Genomic DNA, 17,585 nt, shown 5'->3' on the forward strand with positions numbered 1-17,585 from the left:
TATAGCGTCAAGAATTTTCTCCACCTCGTCCAGACCGGCTGTGTGGTCCATCCAGTCTCCTATCCAATGGGTACCAGCCGCTCTTTCCCCATCGTGAAGCTTACCATTCACCTCCAGCTACTGCCGAAGTCAAGAAAATGTGGAACTATGCATACACTCCCCCATACATCTACATGGCGTAGTGCTTAATTAATTAAGCACACGGACAACTTTACCTTACCTAACAGAGGAAATAGGTTTTCATTGAGTTCCGTGCCGAAATGTCCCGTCCGATGAATCCAGCTAGCTCTTTCCCCCGGGTGAAAACAGTAGGGGAGTTGATGATTTGTTTAATGATGCTGTCAGTAACAGAGACTGTATAGCATCGATGCCTGAAGTAATGTACTGACCTGCATTCAGTGCCAAGGTTAGTAATGCGTGGAGCTGTGCTTCCATCGACAAACGGCGGGCTGCTTAATGAACCACACAGACAACTCAACTTTTTTACTTATAACAATAGAGCCTATTATAATACCAACTGTCGGAAATTACTATGGTGGTGTGTAGTTACAACCGAAGGAGAGAAAGTCATGTCAACTAAGAAAGGCGACTTTAATAAATATTCTTATTGAACTGATGAAACTTCATGCCTTGCATAACGCCTTTCTTGCCTGCCATTTGTTATAAATCGAGAATCTGTGGAGGTCATTTATGTTCAAGAACAGTTTTGTACATATTCTCCATCTTAATTACTTTCGATACTATAAGATAAAAGAGTGAAGTTTCCCTGTGCTTACTTTATTTAAGCACCACGACATGAAGGCGTATGGGGGAGTGAAGTTATAGCTCCAATATTCTTGACCTCTGTACTAGATGGAGGTGAGTGGTCAGCTTCACGATCCGACCGGTTTATCCCTGGTACCTAGTAAAAAAGGCTGGTTGGGCCCCAGGGTTAGTCTGGTCGTTAGAGTAGAGAAACATCTCTTGCCCCTACCAGGAATCAAACCCTGGTCGTTCAGTCTCTAATTTATTGTTGTACTGATTTACCATACCGCTGTGTTACGAGAATTTTGCTGAATGTGGCACGAAAAAATCGAGAATTATGTAGTTTGCACATCCCAGAGAAATTCTTACGCAATCTCGAGGTGTTCGGGCGTCTCGACCGACTCGACGCTTAAGATTCGAGTGTCGATTAAGGCATTCGACATTCCACTATATCGATTATTCGCGAATCCCAAGATGGTCGTTGTGGTTGTGTGACGTAATGTTTTTCCTCCGTGATTTGCGGGTGAGCTGAGAAAATACCATTTATGGAACATAAGTCAGAATGAATTGCCTATAACCCAGATGCGTTACATTTCTTATTGGTGATGTAATGCGTAATTTGTTGTGTACGCGAAGGGTATGCTTTGTGCTTTGAAGCTATGAATTGGTGAACCCAGGTTAATTTTGACTGTTCCCAAATTGAAGGTGAAGCAGGTGAGTGGAGCCTTAAATTAGCATTCGGAAACATTAATTTGTGTTGGTTAAAGATTTTGTACTTGGAGTGGTTATTACTGATTGTTATTATAGCGTCTGGCCAGTATAGTCCAATTCATAAAACACAACTTCCAACAAAGAGATTTTTTTTAATCCTAAGCCTTCAGCTGAATGAGGTCCGATAAATTAACTGCTTTATGTGTTTCAGCAGGTTTGGAGAATAGGAGTGGTTGTGGCGTACATGGGGAGAAAAGAGGGAAGTGTGCAAGAAAAATTCTGCTGTGATATATGTCTGCGAAAAATTGTTTATAGAAGTCACAGAGTGACACTTGTGCCTGATGGAAATTTGCCATCTCTGTTTATTTAACTTGTAACCTGTACGAGAATTGGAACACAGGCTACAAGTAGGAATAGGTAAAGAAAACAATGGTGTGTTTATGACAATTGTACTGCCCTAAATTCATCTTCCATTACTGTAAATGTATTATTTGTTAAATTATTTATATATGTGATATTTTAAATTCTTGTAACTGAAAGGGCAGGATTACAATTTATATATTGTATCACCTTTCGAATTAAGAAAAAATTAATTGTTAGGGTTAATTATGAGTTGTGATCCCCCGACTACGAAATGGGCATGTGAATATTGCACCTATGAGAACTGGCCATCTTCTCTAAAGTGCACAATGTGTCGAGGTTCAAAACCGTTACTTGGTGAGGATATCTATAGATTATGTGACGAATCGCCTCCTCCATCATTAATTGCGGGTTCTGGTGGGCTTAATTTGGCATCTGGACCCTCTCAGCATGATGCGTCAAGGTCAGGAAGTAACGGGAAGTGGGAATGCCGAGCTTGCACATATTTGAACTGGCCACGTGCGTCACAGTGTGCAGAATGCTGTGCACTAAAACCAGCTGCTGTTACTGGTACAAATCTCCATGAACACCTACAACCACTTCATATTGGTCAGCAGAGTGATACTGCTACTATAACGACAGCTTCTGGTGGTCCCTTGCACATCACAAGATCTCCATCTGCAGATAAAAATGATTTGAAAGATACTGAGAATGATCTGAGGGGGCGTATAATAGAGAAAGCTGTAATAGCGAGACAGCAGACTATAAAATGGTTGTGTACTGTGTGTACTTATGAGAACTGGCCAAAAGCAACCAAGTGCATAATGTGTAGTACTCCTTGTGCAAGCACCAATGCCGCAGCTTCCACAACAAGGAACAATGCAGCTTCATCTTTTCGTGGCCAGGCAGTTAGCAGCGGTAATGTACTTCCATCGCCTGAACGAGAGATGTCACTCCTGAATAGTGCCCGAGGTGGTGGGGGCCAGGTGGCTGTGGTAGATGACAATTTTGCTGTAAGGAGGTAGGAACTCATCATTATAGTTAAGTTTCTAATATATTTGTATCCATTGCAGTTGGATCCTCTACGTTATTCCATGCTGTATATCATTTTTCTGTAGTTCCTTGAGGAATGTCATCTAAAAAGTTGGATTTCCTGTAAATGTGGCAGTTAGTATGTATGAAAATTGCTAACAGGATAGGACACATGTTAAACTTGATGGCAGTAGTGCATGCCACTTGCCTGTATCTGTGAAGAAGCATGGATAGAATTGCAAAAGTTTGCCCACAACTGTAACAAGCAGATTGTATCCATAAGAGTAATTGTCACCAGTTCTATATATATATATATATATAAAGTAAAGTATAGGTACACCTGTAACAGGCCATGAAGGCCCATAGGGTTGTGAAACATTGAGGGTCCCACATTATCTAGACAGTCGGCTCAAAGATGGCGGTAAGGTTGTCAGCCTTACGTGCCATCCACACTTTACTCCCCAGGAAAATTATTTAGTTAATTCCTGGTACTCATTTCTGTTAGAGGCTGAGTAAGCCCCAGGGCCTAGTGTGGCTGGAAGGATTAGGTCAATTGAAAAAAATCCAATGACCTCATCGGGACTTCAACCCGCCACCTTCAAGCTTGTAGAATAGTTTATATATATACACACACACCCACGCACAGTTTTCTAGCAGATTTACAGCAGTTTTCTTTGTCGACGTTTTAAAGCACAAAGCTCCTATAAGCGATTCAGGGTGAATCACTAGGAGGAAGTTTTGATAATTATAAATCGTTTGTCAATTTGCTGATGGAATTGAAGTTTGGTAACTGCTTGCCTGGAGATAACTGAAAATGCTGAAATCGGTTTCATACTGCCAGGAGATACTGACCAATGCAGTGATCATGTTAATGAATTCTGCAGAGAGCTTGGTTACAGGGATTGCAGCAATTGTAGAAGAGGCACGAACTGGGCAGGCAGTCACCGGGTCAGTGTTGCCAAGTTCGTTTTTGTGAATAAATTATGTGATTTGTAATTATTAATTTAAGGCTTTCTCTGTGTGAATCCTCCTGTATTTAAAAAGTCTGATTCTGTTTTCAAGAAAAGACGCTGCATTTTTGTGATAAGGTTACTTTATTGGTGATGTTACCGGAACAGTTGCAGTTCATTTTGGAAAACAAACGTCTATAAATTCGCCCTGCAGGAGAAGCATGAAGTTTCTACGTGTCAAAGCAAGTGGTTCATGTGCTGTACAGAGTTGAACCCTTGTCTGTTTCATGCCCATTTATGATCATCTTAACATGAATATATCTAGAATATTTGCAGGAGATGTGCGATGTGGAATTAAAAAGCAATATGAATTTTAATTTTTATTTCCAGCAGGTCAAATTCCCGACGCTCGGAACGAAACCAGGCATCAAGTGATGTTCCCACTCCGGCCAATTCTCCTAACAACTGTGAGTATGAACGGCGTCTGAAGCAGATCAGACAGCGAATGCGTGAAGCTGACTGGAACTGGCTGAATGCTTGTCTTGGTGTTGTGGAAGGTGATCCTAATCCTGTGGAGGCATACCTATCATCAGGTGGTGATCCAGCTCGGCAGCTCACTCCTAATGAAGTCACACTTCTTAACCGCCCATCAGCGTTTGACTCTGGTCACACACTTGTCCACTTAGCTATTAGGTGAGAAAACTGTTTCTTATTCAGTAAGCTGTCCTGACTCAAACTCAGAAGTTACTCTGTACAAATCCAGGCAAGGCAGTGGCTGCCCTAAAGTCCTAAGTGACATTAACATTTACTAACCGTGCAATTTGTCAACAAGTGGTTGAGCATTGCGTCCTCATCAATGCTATACATAATACCATTGCCCACCAGCTAAAATATGGCTGCCAGATCTGTAGAAGCAGGAGATTTAAAAGCCTGTATCCCCCTGACAGAGTGTTACCCCTGGACTAAGATGTGATTGCCACTTATGAAGTACTTGGGATTTCTGAGACCTCAATTCCTGGATGATAAAAGTTAAAGTTGATACTCCTGTGTTAGATATCTCTCTTTGCTGTTGTGAGTAAGTTTATTAATCAAATCAGATCACTTGTTCAATTTCTCGAGCAGTGCAACAAAAATATATCATGTCTGCTGTAGTTACAGGAATTTGAGTTTATTTTAGTGATTTGAATGTATGGAGTGATTGGAGGAAGAGAAGTTATTGTTGGAATTTTCATCACCTAACATCTTGCCCACCATACTGTTAGGAACATGAAAAAAAGAAGTAAAGGTATCCCTGTAACCGACTGTCGAGGCCCATAGGGCTGTGAGATGTTGAGGTTCCCACATTTTTTAGACAGTTGGCTCATAGATGGCGGTAAGGTTGTCAGACTTATGCGCTGGCCGCTCTTTATTCCCATGAACATTCCAAGAATATTCTTGGTGCCCCAGGGCCATAGTGTGGCTGGAAGGAATAGGTAGATTGAAAAAATCCAATGTGCTCATCAGGATTTGATCCTGCAACCTCCCGGCTTGTAGCATAGTGCCTCAACCACCTATGCTGCCATGTGCCCCCCTGTTAGGAATGATGCTATTCGTGATGACTGACAAGTTTTCATAAAGATTTAAGATTATGAGTGTGTTGTCGTATAATGTGTTTTTTGTGGGGTGCAGGTGTAATTCATATGTTGGAAAATTATTAAGAGTTTGTGTTGTGAAATATAGATAGGTCTTATAATCACATAGCATAGCTTTGTACAAGAGTAGTAAGAAGAAGCTTTAGTGCTAGACAGTATACCAGTATGCACCAATTGAAATCTAGATGTGTCCTAGTCAGTTTGAGATGCTCCTGGCTTCGGTTCTTACAGTTCAGATTGAGGTGCTTCTGCTTCTGGTGGGGGAAGTTAAGAAATTAATTTTTAATTTTCAAATGGTATAAATTGTTATACAATGAAAAAATTTACAGCTGCAGTAATCTAGAGAAATTTTAATTTCTGCGTGTAATGTAATACACTACCAAACACACAGAATTTGTTACAGACTGTCTCTATAACAGTTCCTTGTACTGCAGGTTCCATCGTGAGGACATGCTGGCTACATTATTGTCTCAGATTGAAGGTTCTGGTTCAGGGGTGAAGAGGGTTCCTTCGTATGTAGCTCCAGACCTAGCCGCAGACATCAGGCGCCATATGGCATCAACTGTCCGTCAGCGCAAAGGCTCCTTCCCCTGTCACTTCGTTACAGAGCTCACCACATTCGCTCTGCCTGCAGGTTGGTCGTTGTCATATCATTTCCTCTCCAAGAGCAAGCTTTACAAATGGAAGTAAGATTGACAAAGTACGTGAGTAGTACAGATAACTTTATTGCATACACATACATTCAGGGTTCCAGAAATTCAACTTAAATGTGCTGGCCAATTCTGCAGTTTTGCAATGTGCATCCTATAAGCTCTGTGGGAGATATTTTTAAAATGTCCATAGTGATAGGATTTCGGAGAGACTGAAACCCCTCTTACTGTGGCCCCAGGTAGGCATTTTGTACCAGTTGCAGATGTGATGATGAATGTGTGTGTGGTGCAGTCATGGGACGAAGATTGGCCAGAAATACTGAAGTACTCTGAGAAATATCTTCACATATGTGTATGGACATTTACTGAGACGGAACCTTCTCCTCAGCTGTGAGAAACCAGCAATACATGGAGAACATTTAATTGTTAAGGGTCATGAAAGGAAATTAATATATTCATTAATTTTCTTCCTGCACGTTGGACATGGCAATAAATCTGTCATTTATTAAATTTGTAGCACATTTGGACAGAGGCTGAATTTGTTCATTTGATCATGCTCTGTGTTTGGTAATTTGACTGATGTGCTTTTTGCAGCTTTCAGAGTTTCATGAAGTGTACTTCCAGTGGGCCATTATCTTGAAAAAAAAAAGTGCTGTGCGAAGAAGATGTCTAGGAGAAAATGTACTCTGAATTGTCAGACTCCTTATTTTTTTTCAGTCTCAGTACTTAGAATGTATGTCTCGTGATGAAGCTAAGTAGTCAGGGATTTCAGGAAATGTTCATTGTATTTGTGTTCAGAAAGTGTTGCAAATATGTCCCCTTTCAGAAAGACCAAAGATTAAATATGTGAAATTGCAGTTTTGTCCAGTGTTATGAAACTGAGCAGAGATATACCAGTATATTGAAAGCACTTGAAAGCTATGTTGGAAGGAAAAGACTGTGACCAGTGGTTAATTAAGTCGGAAATGGCCAAACTCTTATAACAAGTAGCTCACAATATATTTCCTTTTGCATGTCTTATTATCTTAAATGGTGGAAGTAGCAAATAGAAAAGAAAAACGAGAATGCCATTTATTTCCCTCCTCACCTACTCCATTCAAAATATATTAATGTAGTTATGCCACTCTTTTATTGCAGAAGTGGAGGACCTGCCACCTCCAGTCCAGGAACAGTTGTTTGAAGAGCTGTTGGACAAGGATGCTCAGCAGCAGTTGGAATCGGAGCCACCAGTGCTCAACTGGTCGCTGGAGGTGACTGTCCGTCTTGGCTCCAGACTTTATGCACTGTGGAACCGGTCAGCAGGCGACTGCCTTCTGGACTCTGCCATGCAAGCAACTTGGGGAGTGTTTGACCGTGACAATACCCTGAGGAGGGCCCTTGCTGATAGCCTGCATCAAGGTGGACATGTGTAAGTTTCATATCTGTCAAGGCGTCACTGTTTCAGCTTAACATTAGTCCAAGGGTCGAGCTTTTGAAAAGCACCCTCATGAAATAGTTTTGACTTATACAGGAGAACCTGTTTATTCGGAAAATTTCTGTAATGGAGATCTCCATTCAGAAAGGGAAGTTGTGAATGCGTAGGATGCCATTACTTCTTCCCATCTGAATCCATCCCGTAGTGACTGTGTTAAGCATGTCCCTGACACCACAGTGTTGTTCATTTCATATTTGCACATGGAGAAGGCAGCCACCAGATATACGAGGAGTATTCGGAAAGTAACCTGCGTTCATTTTAGGCAACTAATCGGGGAGAGGGGGAGAACACGCACATGCAAGGTAGTGTCACATGAATCTTTCCCTTGTAAACCATCACGTAACTGGTCACCTAGACTTTGTTGTTGTCTCTACAGTGTGAGTTATGATGTGCACTGCAACTGATAATACGGCCAGCTGCGAAATATGCGCTCTTATCTGTGTCTTCACGCGATAAACGTGACTGCTACGGAACTCTGTTCTGAACTATGCATGGTTTACGGCCAAAATATAATGAGTGAAAGAACTGTAAGACAATGGTGTGGAATGTTCAAAGGTTGGCAAAGAAATGTTCACAACGAAGAGCAAAGTGGTCGGCCATCTGTAGTGAGTGATGATCTTGTTCAAAGTGTTGACCAAAATATTTATGTGAATTTCCACTAATTTCAGACATTGTTGGGTACAAGATTATCACTGTTAGGCTAGGCTACCTCAAGTTTTACACCAGATGGGTTGCATAAATGCTCATGGGTACACACAAGGTAGTGAGAATGCCTTTGTCTTTGACCTTAATTTTTTTAGAGCAATACCACTGCATTTGTCAGTCACATTGTATGAGTAACAGGTGAGGAAACTCAGATTTCATTTGTGAATATCATAGCGCAAGAGCAGTCAAAGCAGTGGTGCGCACACATTCTCCAAGCAAGCTAAAAATGTTTAAATAAACGCTGTCTGGCGGAAGGCTGATCGCAGCTGTGTTCTGGTACAGGAAAGGAGTCCTGATGAGGGAATTCATGCAGCAAGGGACCACAATAACATCAGAAGTGTATTGCTTGTGAAACACAAAAAGAACTGTACAGGATCATTCAGAACCAAAGGCATGGAATGCTGAACATGCTGCTGGAATATTTCATCCAGGAGTTGTTTGACCACCCTCCTTACAGCCCAGTCTCGCTCCAAGTGACTACTGCCTGTTTACCTACCTGAGGAACTGGTTGAGGTTACAGCACTTCAACAGTAATGAGGAGATGATGGAAGGTGTCAAAACGTGGCTGAGCTTACAGGTTGCAGACTTCTTTGATGCAGGCATACAGAAACTTATTCCCCGATAGAACAAGTCTTTCAGTTTCAGTGGACTCTACATTGAGAAGTAGCTCAAGTGTGTAGATATTTTTTGTATATTATAACTTTTTTCTTGTCATTGCCTCTTTTGTTAACAGCTGACCAGAGGTTACTTTCTAAATTGCCCTTGTAATGAGCAGTTAGCTGTCGTGAATAAGATACGGGTTGCATGTTTTGACAGACTTTTGCTGCTTGCAGGTTTTATCCTCGCTGGAAGGAATACGAGGCAATCCAAGCCCAGCTGCTTGAGTTCAGTCTTGAGGAGGGGCAGTGGGAAGAGGACTGGGCTGGACTTCTCTCTCTTGCCAGTCAGCCAGGATCCAGTCTTGAACAGCTCCATGTGTTTGCCCTTGCACACATTCTGCGTCGACCTATTATAGTTTATGGGGTCAAGTATGTTAAGAGCTTCCGTGGAGAGGCCATAGGCTATGCCAGGTTTGAAGGTATGCAAGATTGTCTCAACCAACAAGTGTTGAGATGTGGGGTGCTTATGATCTAAGACTTAAGACAATGGAAGCTTAGATATTATGGTATTTAGAAACATATTTACTTGTCCAGATGACATCCTACAGTGATTTCAACTAAATTTATATCCAGGGAATACAAAGCAGTGTTATGTAATGTAATGGCATTGGGTTTATTGAACACTTTCAGGTTGTAACTCTGCAGTTCACTACAGCACACACTAAATCCTCTCAGTTGGCTGTGTCTTGAACGGTTGTCTGTTAATGGCTTCCAGTGACGTAGCTTGCTCAGGTTCCATGTTCATGTCCTTAGTGACCTACGAATGTCTCACAACAAACTTAATTGTTACTTCTCAGTGAATTAGAACATTCCAGGCTCCACCTCCCATGTCTCCACCATGGATGGCCGTCTCACTGCAGCCTCTGACTGGACTCGTCTGTCTACCTACGAACTCTCTTAGAGACTGACTTAGCTGTGTTTCGATTATCTATATATAGCCTCTGCATGGACCGAAGAAAACACATTTCCTTGCAGCTGCAGTATTCCACGGTCGCACAGCTGCCAGGGTGGACTTAAGAAAAAGCACCTCCACTGACAGTTCTTCTATTGTATGAATAACTGTTGTTATGCTGTCCAGGCATTTACTGTGCTGTAAGCCAAGTATGTGCGTAGACTTTCAGTGCAGGACTTCAGCCATCAATCTGATATGACTGTATTAGAGACTTAAAAATAAAGAAACATAAACAAATGAAAAAACGGTTTTGTCTTTTAATTTTGTACATTTGCATTGATCATGTGTTTCCATGCAGTATGCTTATGTTGATTATTGCTATGTAACTTTTACAGTAACCGACTGACTGATTAGTTAACTAACTCCATGGACTTGAGACCTTCTTGAGACGTTGCCAGTTGCTCAGCTTTTGTGTCCACTGGCTTATTGAAATCAGTAACCCCACAATCATCACCATCATCAGCAGCTGCAGTATCCCTTTATGAACCATGGCTCTCCTTAGAAAATTCTGCCACATTCTTGTATAGAGCATCTGGTTTTTACTTCTTTTGATTTTGCAGCAGTAATTTCTTTTTACTGTGGAAGGTCATCAGTCTTGTGTGAAGCCCCCAACCTGGAGGACCATAACTCCAACACAGATAACGTAAAACCAAAAAATATATTGTCTGTTGTAGGAGTGTATCTTCCATTACTCTGGGAGCAAAGTTTTTGTGTGCGGTCACCCCTGGCTTTGGGATACACCCGAGGCCATTTCTCTGCTCTAGTTCCTATGGAACCTTACAGTAGGTTGGAAAGAGGGGGTGCAGGTGGTGCGAACAATTTGGGCCCAGACGAGCTGCAGGTCACATTCTTGCCACTTATGGACCATGATCACAAACTTTTGCCTGTACACTTCCTCACACAAACTGAGGTGAGTGAGTCACATTTCATCGTGTAAGCTGAGGTCAGTAAGTCAAGAATGAAAGCAACTATTGCATTGCAAGCAGCATGGCAACAATATGTGTTCTGTATGTGATGTCACTTGGCAAAGATTGTGGTTACATGGTAATGATTTTGGGGAGAAATAAAATGGGAACATAAAATATGGGTTCTGGAAAAGCTGAAACTTTTTTATACTAAGTACAGGCAAGTTACTCAAGGAAAATTAATTCCTATGGGAAAATGATACATTTTTTATATTGGGCTCTGGCTAAGACCAGAAAAATGTTTGCCAAATGTGGGAACAATAAATTGGGATTTCACTATTTCTGAACAGAGGAAATTTGAATTGTTTCAGCTGGGAAGGGAAGAGAGTATCCTCCGGCAGTGGCTGGATGTTTGTGTTGCTGAAGGAGGCATCCTGGTAGCTCAGCAGAGACTTCACAAACGGCCACTTCTGGTCGCTCAGATGGTGGAGGAGTGGTTGAATCACTATCGTAGGCTTGCGTGAGTTGATTCAGTGTCCATGAAATTATTATTATCTAATACTGGCGGTTTTTCATAACACAGAGCTTGTAGATCTAGACTGTTCCTGTATTCTCAATTCCAGGCATGTTCGAGCATGAATTTTTCAGTTTGATTCAAGATCAATATGAGTTTTTGGAAACATTTTGAAAATTTAAAAAAATTGAGGATTTTACTTTTGAGACTTTTCCCCCCCACTTTTTCACAATGAAATACAGAGTACTCTTTATTTTGTTTGATATCAGATCTTTTTAGGAAAGATTTTCGTCAGTCATATAGAGAAAAGTAATTCAAACCCATACCCCTTTTCACCATGGGCGGAAAGAAGGAAAGAGAAACAGATGTTTCTGACCACTTGATTTGTGTATGTACTGCCAGTAACTACTGTTCCAATGGATCAGTTAGTTTTCTTGCTTCTTTGCGAAGGGTACACAGTTATTTCATACTTCTCAGGGTTTGAGTCTGAAAAATCAATGTTAAGGTTGGGGTATTTTCTTTATTCAATTTTGTTAATTTGAGACTTGCACATGCCAATGCGATTCTGCATTTCATCTGATCTGCTTTTCTTGGTTCCTGTTATCTGAATATTTGTAACGTATAGTGCTGTTGTTTGGTGTCACAACATGAAGTCTGTATTTTTTCCTGTATTGGTCTTACTTGTCAGATTGTATTTTGAAGTAAATATACAGTTTCACAAATACTAACATCCATGCCTTCCAAGGAATTCATTTTTGCAGTTGGCAACCTAAGTTGCTGTGACAGAATTTCAAGGCAGAGGTGAGGAAGATTAGGTCTGTCATGTTTCTGTCAAATGCTCTGTAAACATTTTATATGTTATTATTGGTAACATGTTTTTGTTTGTACTTTGTAGGCAGATGACAAGTGCCCCATTTACCCGCCCAGCACCAATCCAGGATTATTCCAGTGATGGAGGAGACACTGACGATGAATAGCAAATCCTTGAAGCTTCCTTGACCCCTTTGAATACAAGAAACAAATCCCAGTAAATGTCCAAGAATCAAAAGGAGAGGAAGATATGTGTGAGAAGAAAACAGGGCAATGAACACAGCAGCTAATTTTATTTTACAGATTGCTTACAGCCATCCTTTGCAGTAGGCTGTAGTGCTCTTGTGTTCTGAATGAAAAATGGTGTTTCAGCTCTTCTCATAATTGTGAAAGTTAATCTTCTCATTCTTTCTATTTATATTTAAATTAAGTTTTGTTGTCACGTGACATTAAACAGAGATGTGATGCATACTGTAATCAGAGCATATAGTGTGATTAGATAATGCTAGCAGATTTTTATTTTTCACTGTTTATACTTTCCCTCTTAGAAGGAATGCACTTTGAGAGCACTGAAGGTTTGCCATCAGGAGAGATACATCTAGAGTCTGTTTTATTCTCCCCCTGCATCATAATGTTTTTTCAAGTTTTTAACTGGTTACTCTTGGCAGCAACATGCGTGTCAGTCTGTGTAGTACCTTATTAGTGAGTATACAATTTTTTAATGTTACTTTTTGCCCGAAATAACAGATGAAATTAATCTTGAGCTAGTCCAGTGAGTTACATTTTTTTTCTTTTTACCAGAGTTTTTGGTAAGATTATAGGATATACTTACTATATGGCAAGATTTAATGAATAAACTGTATTTATGTATCAAGGCATTATGTTTATCTTCAACCCAGAAGCTGCGTGTGAAGATTCGAAACTCAAATATTATGGCATTCAACATCCAGTGACTGACTGAGGGAGATAATGTCAGTGACATCTCTTAAGAACAGTTTAATTGGTCAGTCACATGCTGGATAGCTGTTTCTGTATATTATGTCAGTGGCGGCACTAAAAATTACAGCATTTTTAATTATTTTTGGAATTTCTTGTGCATTCTTCATTCATGCTGAAGTTACAGATACACTGGATTTGAGGTTCTTACTGTAGTGACTGAGGAATGCTGTCTTCTAGGATGTGATACCACTTAGTCTGGTAGATATTTACTGACGTTTCGGAGAAAAATGCTGCATCCATCTTCAGGGTGAAAGAGTAAACCAAGCAAGCTACAGTGAAGAAACATGTTATAAACAGAGTGCTGATTGCCTGTTGTTTCGCTTGCTCTTGGGTCCTGGAGATAGGGGCAGCTATTTCCTCTGAAACCTCAGCAAACTTCTATCAGGCTACACTATGTCACATTCCAGGAGAAAGTGCATATACCATCATAACACCTGTAATGATTCTTAGAATTGAATTTTCAGGTTAGTCATCTGATTTTTAATTTGATAATTGTGTTCCATCAGCATTTTTCCAGTTGACGATGTGTTTAATTTCAGGCTGAAATAGCCATCATGAGATAATGTCTCAGATCATGTTTCATAAATTATTTTGATATGTGATATTTTAACAAAGTTTCAGAATGCAGTTGTATTTGTATGATGCGCAGTATTTGTTATTGCCTACTTCATCAAACAATGGATATGTTTTAAAGCTATCTGAATTTGTTACTGGAATTATTTTATAATTCTGACTATCTGACGTGCCTTTTAGTACAAAATTATTTTGATTCTTTAATACAAATTTTCTTTTTCTTTTCATAGAGAAGCACTGACAAAGTTTTGAGCATTCTTACTGCAGAAATATTTATATTTAATACTCATAGCTCTACTCCTTTAGAAGTTGAAGAAATTAATTTGACATTAAATCAGAATTTTTAAACTTGTGAGATCTGGGATAATCAATAGGTCATCGCCTCTTCCATGTCCATGATTTAAGCATAAAAGTAGAATTATATACAGATTGAAGGGTTCTTGAAATATTGGTTCCAGGAATGGAATTATTTTTATATATAAACAGGTTTTTTTTCTTTTAATTCTATGGTATGATCACTGACAGACAGTCTTGTTGTATTATGTTTCAGCATAGATTTGATTTCCAAAAATGTAGGAATTGTTAGTAGGGTTGCCAACAAGGTTTGGGTGTAATTGAATGTTATCTTTGGTGTTCATTGGTGTTAATTTATAACATTAATTCACATACTTTGCAGTTCACTGTAGTATACGATGGGGTACCCAAAAGAAACCGAACTAATTTTTTTGTGGGCAGAGCTTTTGTAGTACCGCGTTCTGCCGCTATGAGCGCATAGAGCTAACATTCCTGAGTCGATAAGCCGACTACCGTTGCTTCAGAAGGTGAGGACTAGTTTCGGCAGAGTTTATAGTGACAACTGTTTTGTGTGATCGTCATTTTTGCAATGGCTGATTTTTGTGAACAGCGTGCAGCGGTGAAATTCTGCTTTTTGCTCGGGAAAAGTGGAACAGAAACTCTTGAAATGTTAAAAACGGCGTAAAAGGACAATGCTATGGGGAAAACTCAAGTGTTTGGGTGGTTTTCCCGTTTCAAAAATGGTGAAATGTCAATTGATGACAAACCTCGTTCTGGTCGTCCTTCCACGGCCCGAACACATGAAAATGTTGAAAAAATTAGTGAAATCATCAAGGAGATCGACAACGGAACAGTGAAGAAATTGTGGAGCTGTCAGAAGTGACTTGGAGCTCAGCGGCCATATTTGTGGCAGTCGGGTGACTGGTTTTTCCATCATGACAATGCCCCTGCTCACACAGCCCTGTCTGTATGACAATTCTTGACCAAAAATGGTATGACCCCTGTTCCTCACCCTCCATACTCACCTGAACTAGCCCCGTGCGACTTTTTTTTTGTTTCCTTGAATGAAAAGAGATATGAAAGGAAAAAACGATGGAGGCGCTGTCAAGCATCTCAAAAGATGAATTTAGACAATGTTTTGAAAAATGGAATAAAAGACTAGACAAGTGTATTAGTGTAAGTGGAGAGTACTTTGAAGGGGATTGAAGGTTTGTGCTTAAAATTTTAATAAATAAGTTTAAAAAGAATAAGTTAGGTTTCTTTTGGGTACCCCTTCATACACTAGGTCTACTCATTATGTGTTCTGTAGGCACTGCTTCGCAGTGGCTCCCACAGCAATGCAACCCTCAGCTTCCATGTTCTACAGCTCCAGCCCTAGCTGGTTTCTAGCCATGACTCAGGACTTATTTTGTTACACTTCTAACCACTGATGACTCATCTTAGCGTTGATACGCGATGCTTTCAGCAATGGCGACTCCTCTGTCTCTCATGCCTCCACCAGGTGATAGACTCAGATTTTCTTGGGCTGCATGACTTCAGACTTGACTTATAGGTTTCAGTTCTCAAAATATAGCCCCACCACTTCCAGCACCTCTTCTATTGTTGCATGTCCGTTGCCACGATCACATTGTGGCTACTGAGCCATTATGAAGCAATAGGCACGTTTGCAGTGTTGTTGCCTAGTAATGGCTGTCTCTGCTGTTTTCAAAATTCTGGCTTTCAGCAGACATGTTGCATTATACACACAAACACATAAGTAAAAGGGTTAAGCTCTCTCTGTAACATGCTTTGGAGGCCCATAAGGTTGCAAGACATCAAGGCTCCCACATTTTCTAGGCAGTTGACTCACAGATGGCAGTGAAGTTGTCAGGCTTACACCCCTACCATTCTTTAGCACTGGGAAGATTCCTGGTACTCATTTCTGTTAGAGGCTGACTTGACCGCAGGGTCATAGTGCAGCTGGAAGGATTAGGTCAATTGAAAAATGCAGTGACCTCTTCAGGAACTGAACCTGCAACTTTGTGGCTTGTAGCATAGTGCCTCAACATTCCGCATATGCGTGTGTTTGTATATGTACGCACACACAGTGATTTTAGTTTTTCACGGGTTCATTGGGTATTTGCACCCTGTGGAAGTAGCCTTTGTTCCTGATGTTCCAGAGGAACTTGCTGCCTTTGATGCTGAACATGACTACACGTCCCCCTGAAACCCTGGTGACGCAGCCCACTTGCACTTGGTTCACATTCTCAGGAGCAGGGTGTGTGAGGTTTGTTGTTAGCACTCTGAGGGTTTCTTGGACAGAATGGGTTATTTTACCATTTAGACGAGAGCACTGCCTGTTCTGTGGGGCAGAGTTACGGTGCAGTTGGGTTCCAGTGACTGCTGGGCACTATATTTTATCTGCCATGCAGTGAGCATTATGACTTAATAACGAAATGATTTTGTTTAAAAGCCTAATTTAGTCAGGAGACATGCAAATCTTGAGGTATTTCCTATTTCAGTTTTTTTGAAGTTATACGAGAGTTGGCAACCCTGTCTGCAAATAATAAATCATAAAGCAGTAAGACAGTGTCGTATTGGTGAATTGGGAGATACTGCTGCTGTGGTCGCTGTGCATTGCTATGATATGTACTTACACAAACAAAATCTCGTCCATGTGTGAGTGTGTGACACTGCGCACCAGCCAGAGAGCAGATTTCACTCCCAAGATGACATGGACTTCCCCAAACTTAACATTGAACTGGTGGTAGTGATCTGTAATTGTTTCCTGGAGACATGAAATTTTTGAACACACTGTAGGAGAATTATATCAAATGGCACAATTGCTATATTCAAGCCATCATGGGAACAAGTTTGTCTGCATCCTGTAATGTATTCCTTCATTTAATTTCTGAGCTGGGGAGGGTAACTTGTAAATACATTACCAGCCAGTTAACGTAAAACATGAACATGCCTTCATCCACAAAATTTGCTTATGCTCTCACCATGAATATGTGCGCATGTTACTGGATTATTGTCAGTGTACTTGGTTAAAATAGCTTTAATTTGTTTAATTTTTTGTTTGGTTATTGCAGTAGCATAGTTGGTTGAGGAGCTATGCTACAAGCCAGAAGGTTGCAGGTTCAAGTCCTGATGAGGTCATTGGATTTTTTTCAGTTGACCTAATTCTTCCGGCCATACTATGACCCTGAGGTTGACTCAGCCTCTAACAGAAATGAGTACCAGGAATTAATTAAATAATTTTCCTGGGGAGTAAAGCGCGGCCGGCGCATACGGCTGACAACTTTACCGCCATCTTTGAGCCGATTGTCTAGATAATGTGGGACCCTCAACGTCTCACAAACCTGTGGGCCTTCACGGCCTGGTACAGGGATACCTTTACTTTTATTTTTACTTTTACTGTTTCTCCTTTGTGTTCTTCATAGTACGTTCTTGTTCTGATGATGCTGAAAATGACAAAACAGTATCAGATTTTGTATTTGTTTTAAGTACTCTTAGTTGAAATGACATCTGTGTGAACAGTTCCTATAGTTAAGAATACTGATATGTAAGGACACTATGTTGATGATGGTGTACTGCCAGTTACTGGTACATAAACGTAAGGGCCAGTTGCAAATGACAA

The 17,585-nt window shown here is 40.6% G+C and overlaps 1 protein-coding gene across 3 annotated transcripts; it reads left to right on the plus strand.

The window, feature by feature from the left end:
- The first annotated feature begins 1,220 nt into the window (after nt 1-1,220).
- On the plus strand, nt 1,221-12,968 carry LOC111873569 (ubiquitin thioesterase trabid). 3 transcript variants are annotated; one of them, XM_023868384.2, is made up of 9 exons: nt 1,221-1,458; nt 1,667-2,836; nt 4,188-4,490; nt 5,863-6,062; nt 7,216-7,486; nt 9,091-9,335; nt 10,543-10,778; nt 11,145-11,293; nt 12,183-12,968. In XM_023868384.2, exons 2-9 carry the CDS (start codon nt 2,064-2,066, stop codon nt 12,262-12,264), a joined length of 2,259 nt encoding a protein of 752 aa, XP_023724152.1. In that variant the 5' UTR covers nt 1,221-1,458; nt 1,667-2,063; the 3' UTR covers nt 12,265-12,968. The 3 variants fall into 3 exon arrangements, with proteins under 3 accessions (XP_023724152.1, XP_023724151.1, XP_023724153.1); XM_023868383.2 differs by having other exon boundaries at nt 1,670-2,836; XM_023868385.2 differs by having other exon boundaries at nt 1,670-2,836; nt 4,191-4,490.
- Nucleotides 12,969-17,585: the final 4,617 nt, after the last annotated feature.

This window comes from Cryptotermes secundus, unplaced genomic scaffold (assembly GCF_002891405.2).
Source record: "Cryptotermes secundus unplaced genomic scaffold, Csec_1.0 scaffold631, whole genome shotgun sequence".
In the NCBI taxonomy this organism is placed as follows: domain Eukaryota; kingdom Metazoa; phylum Arthropoda; class Insecta; order Blattodea; family Kalotermitidae; genus Cryptotermes; species Cryptotermes secundus.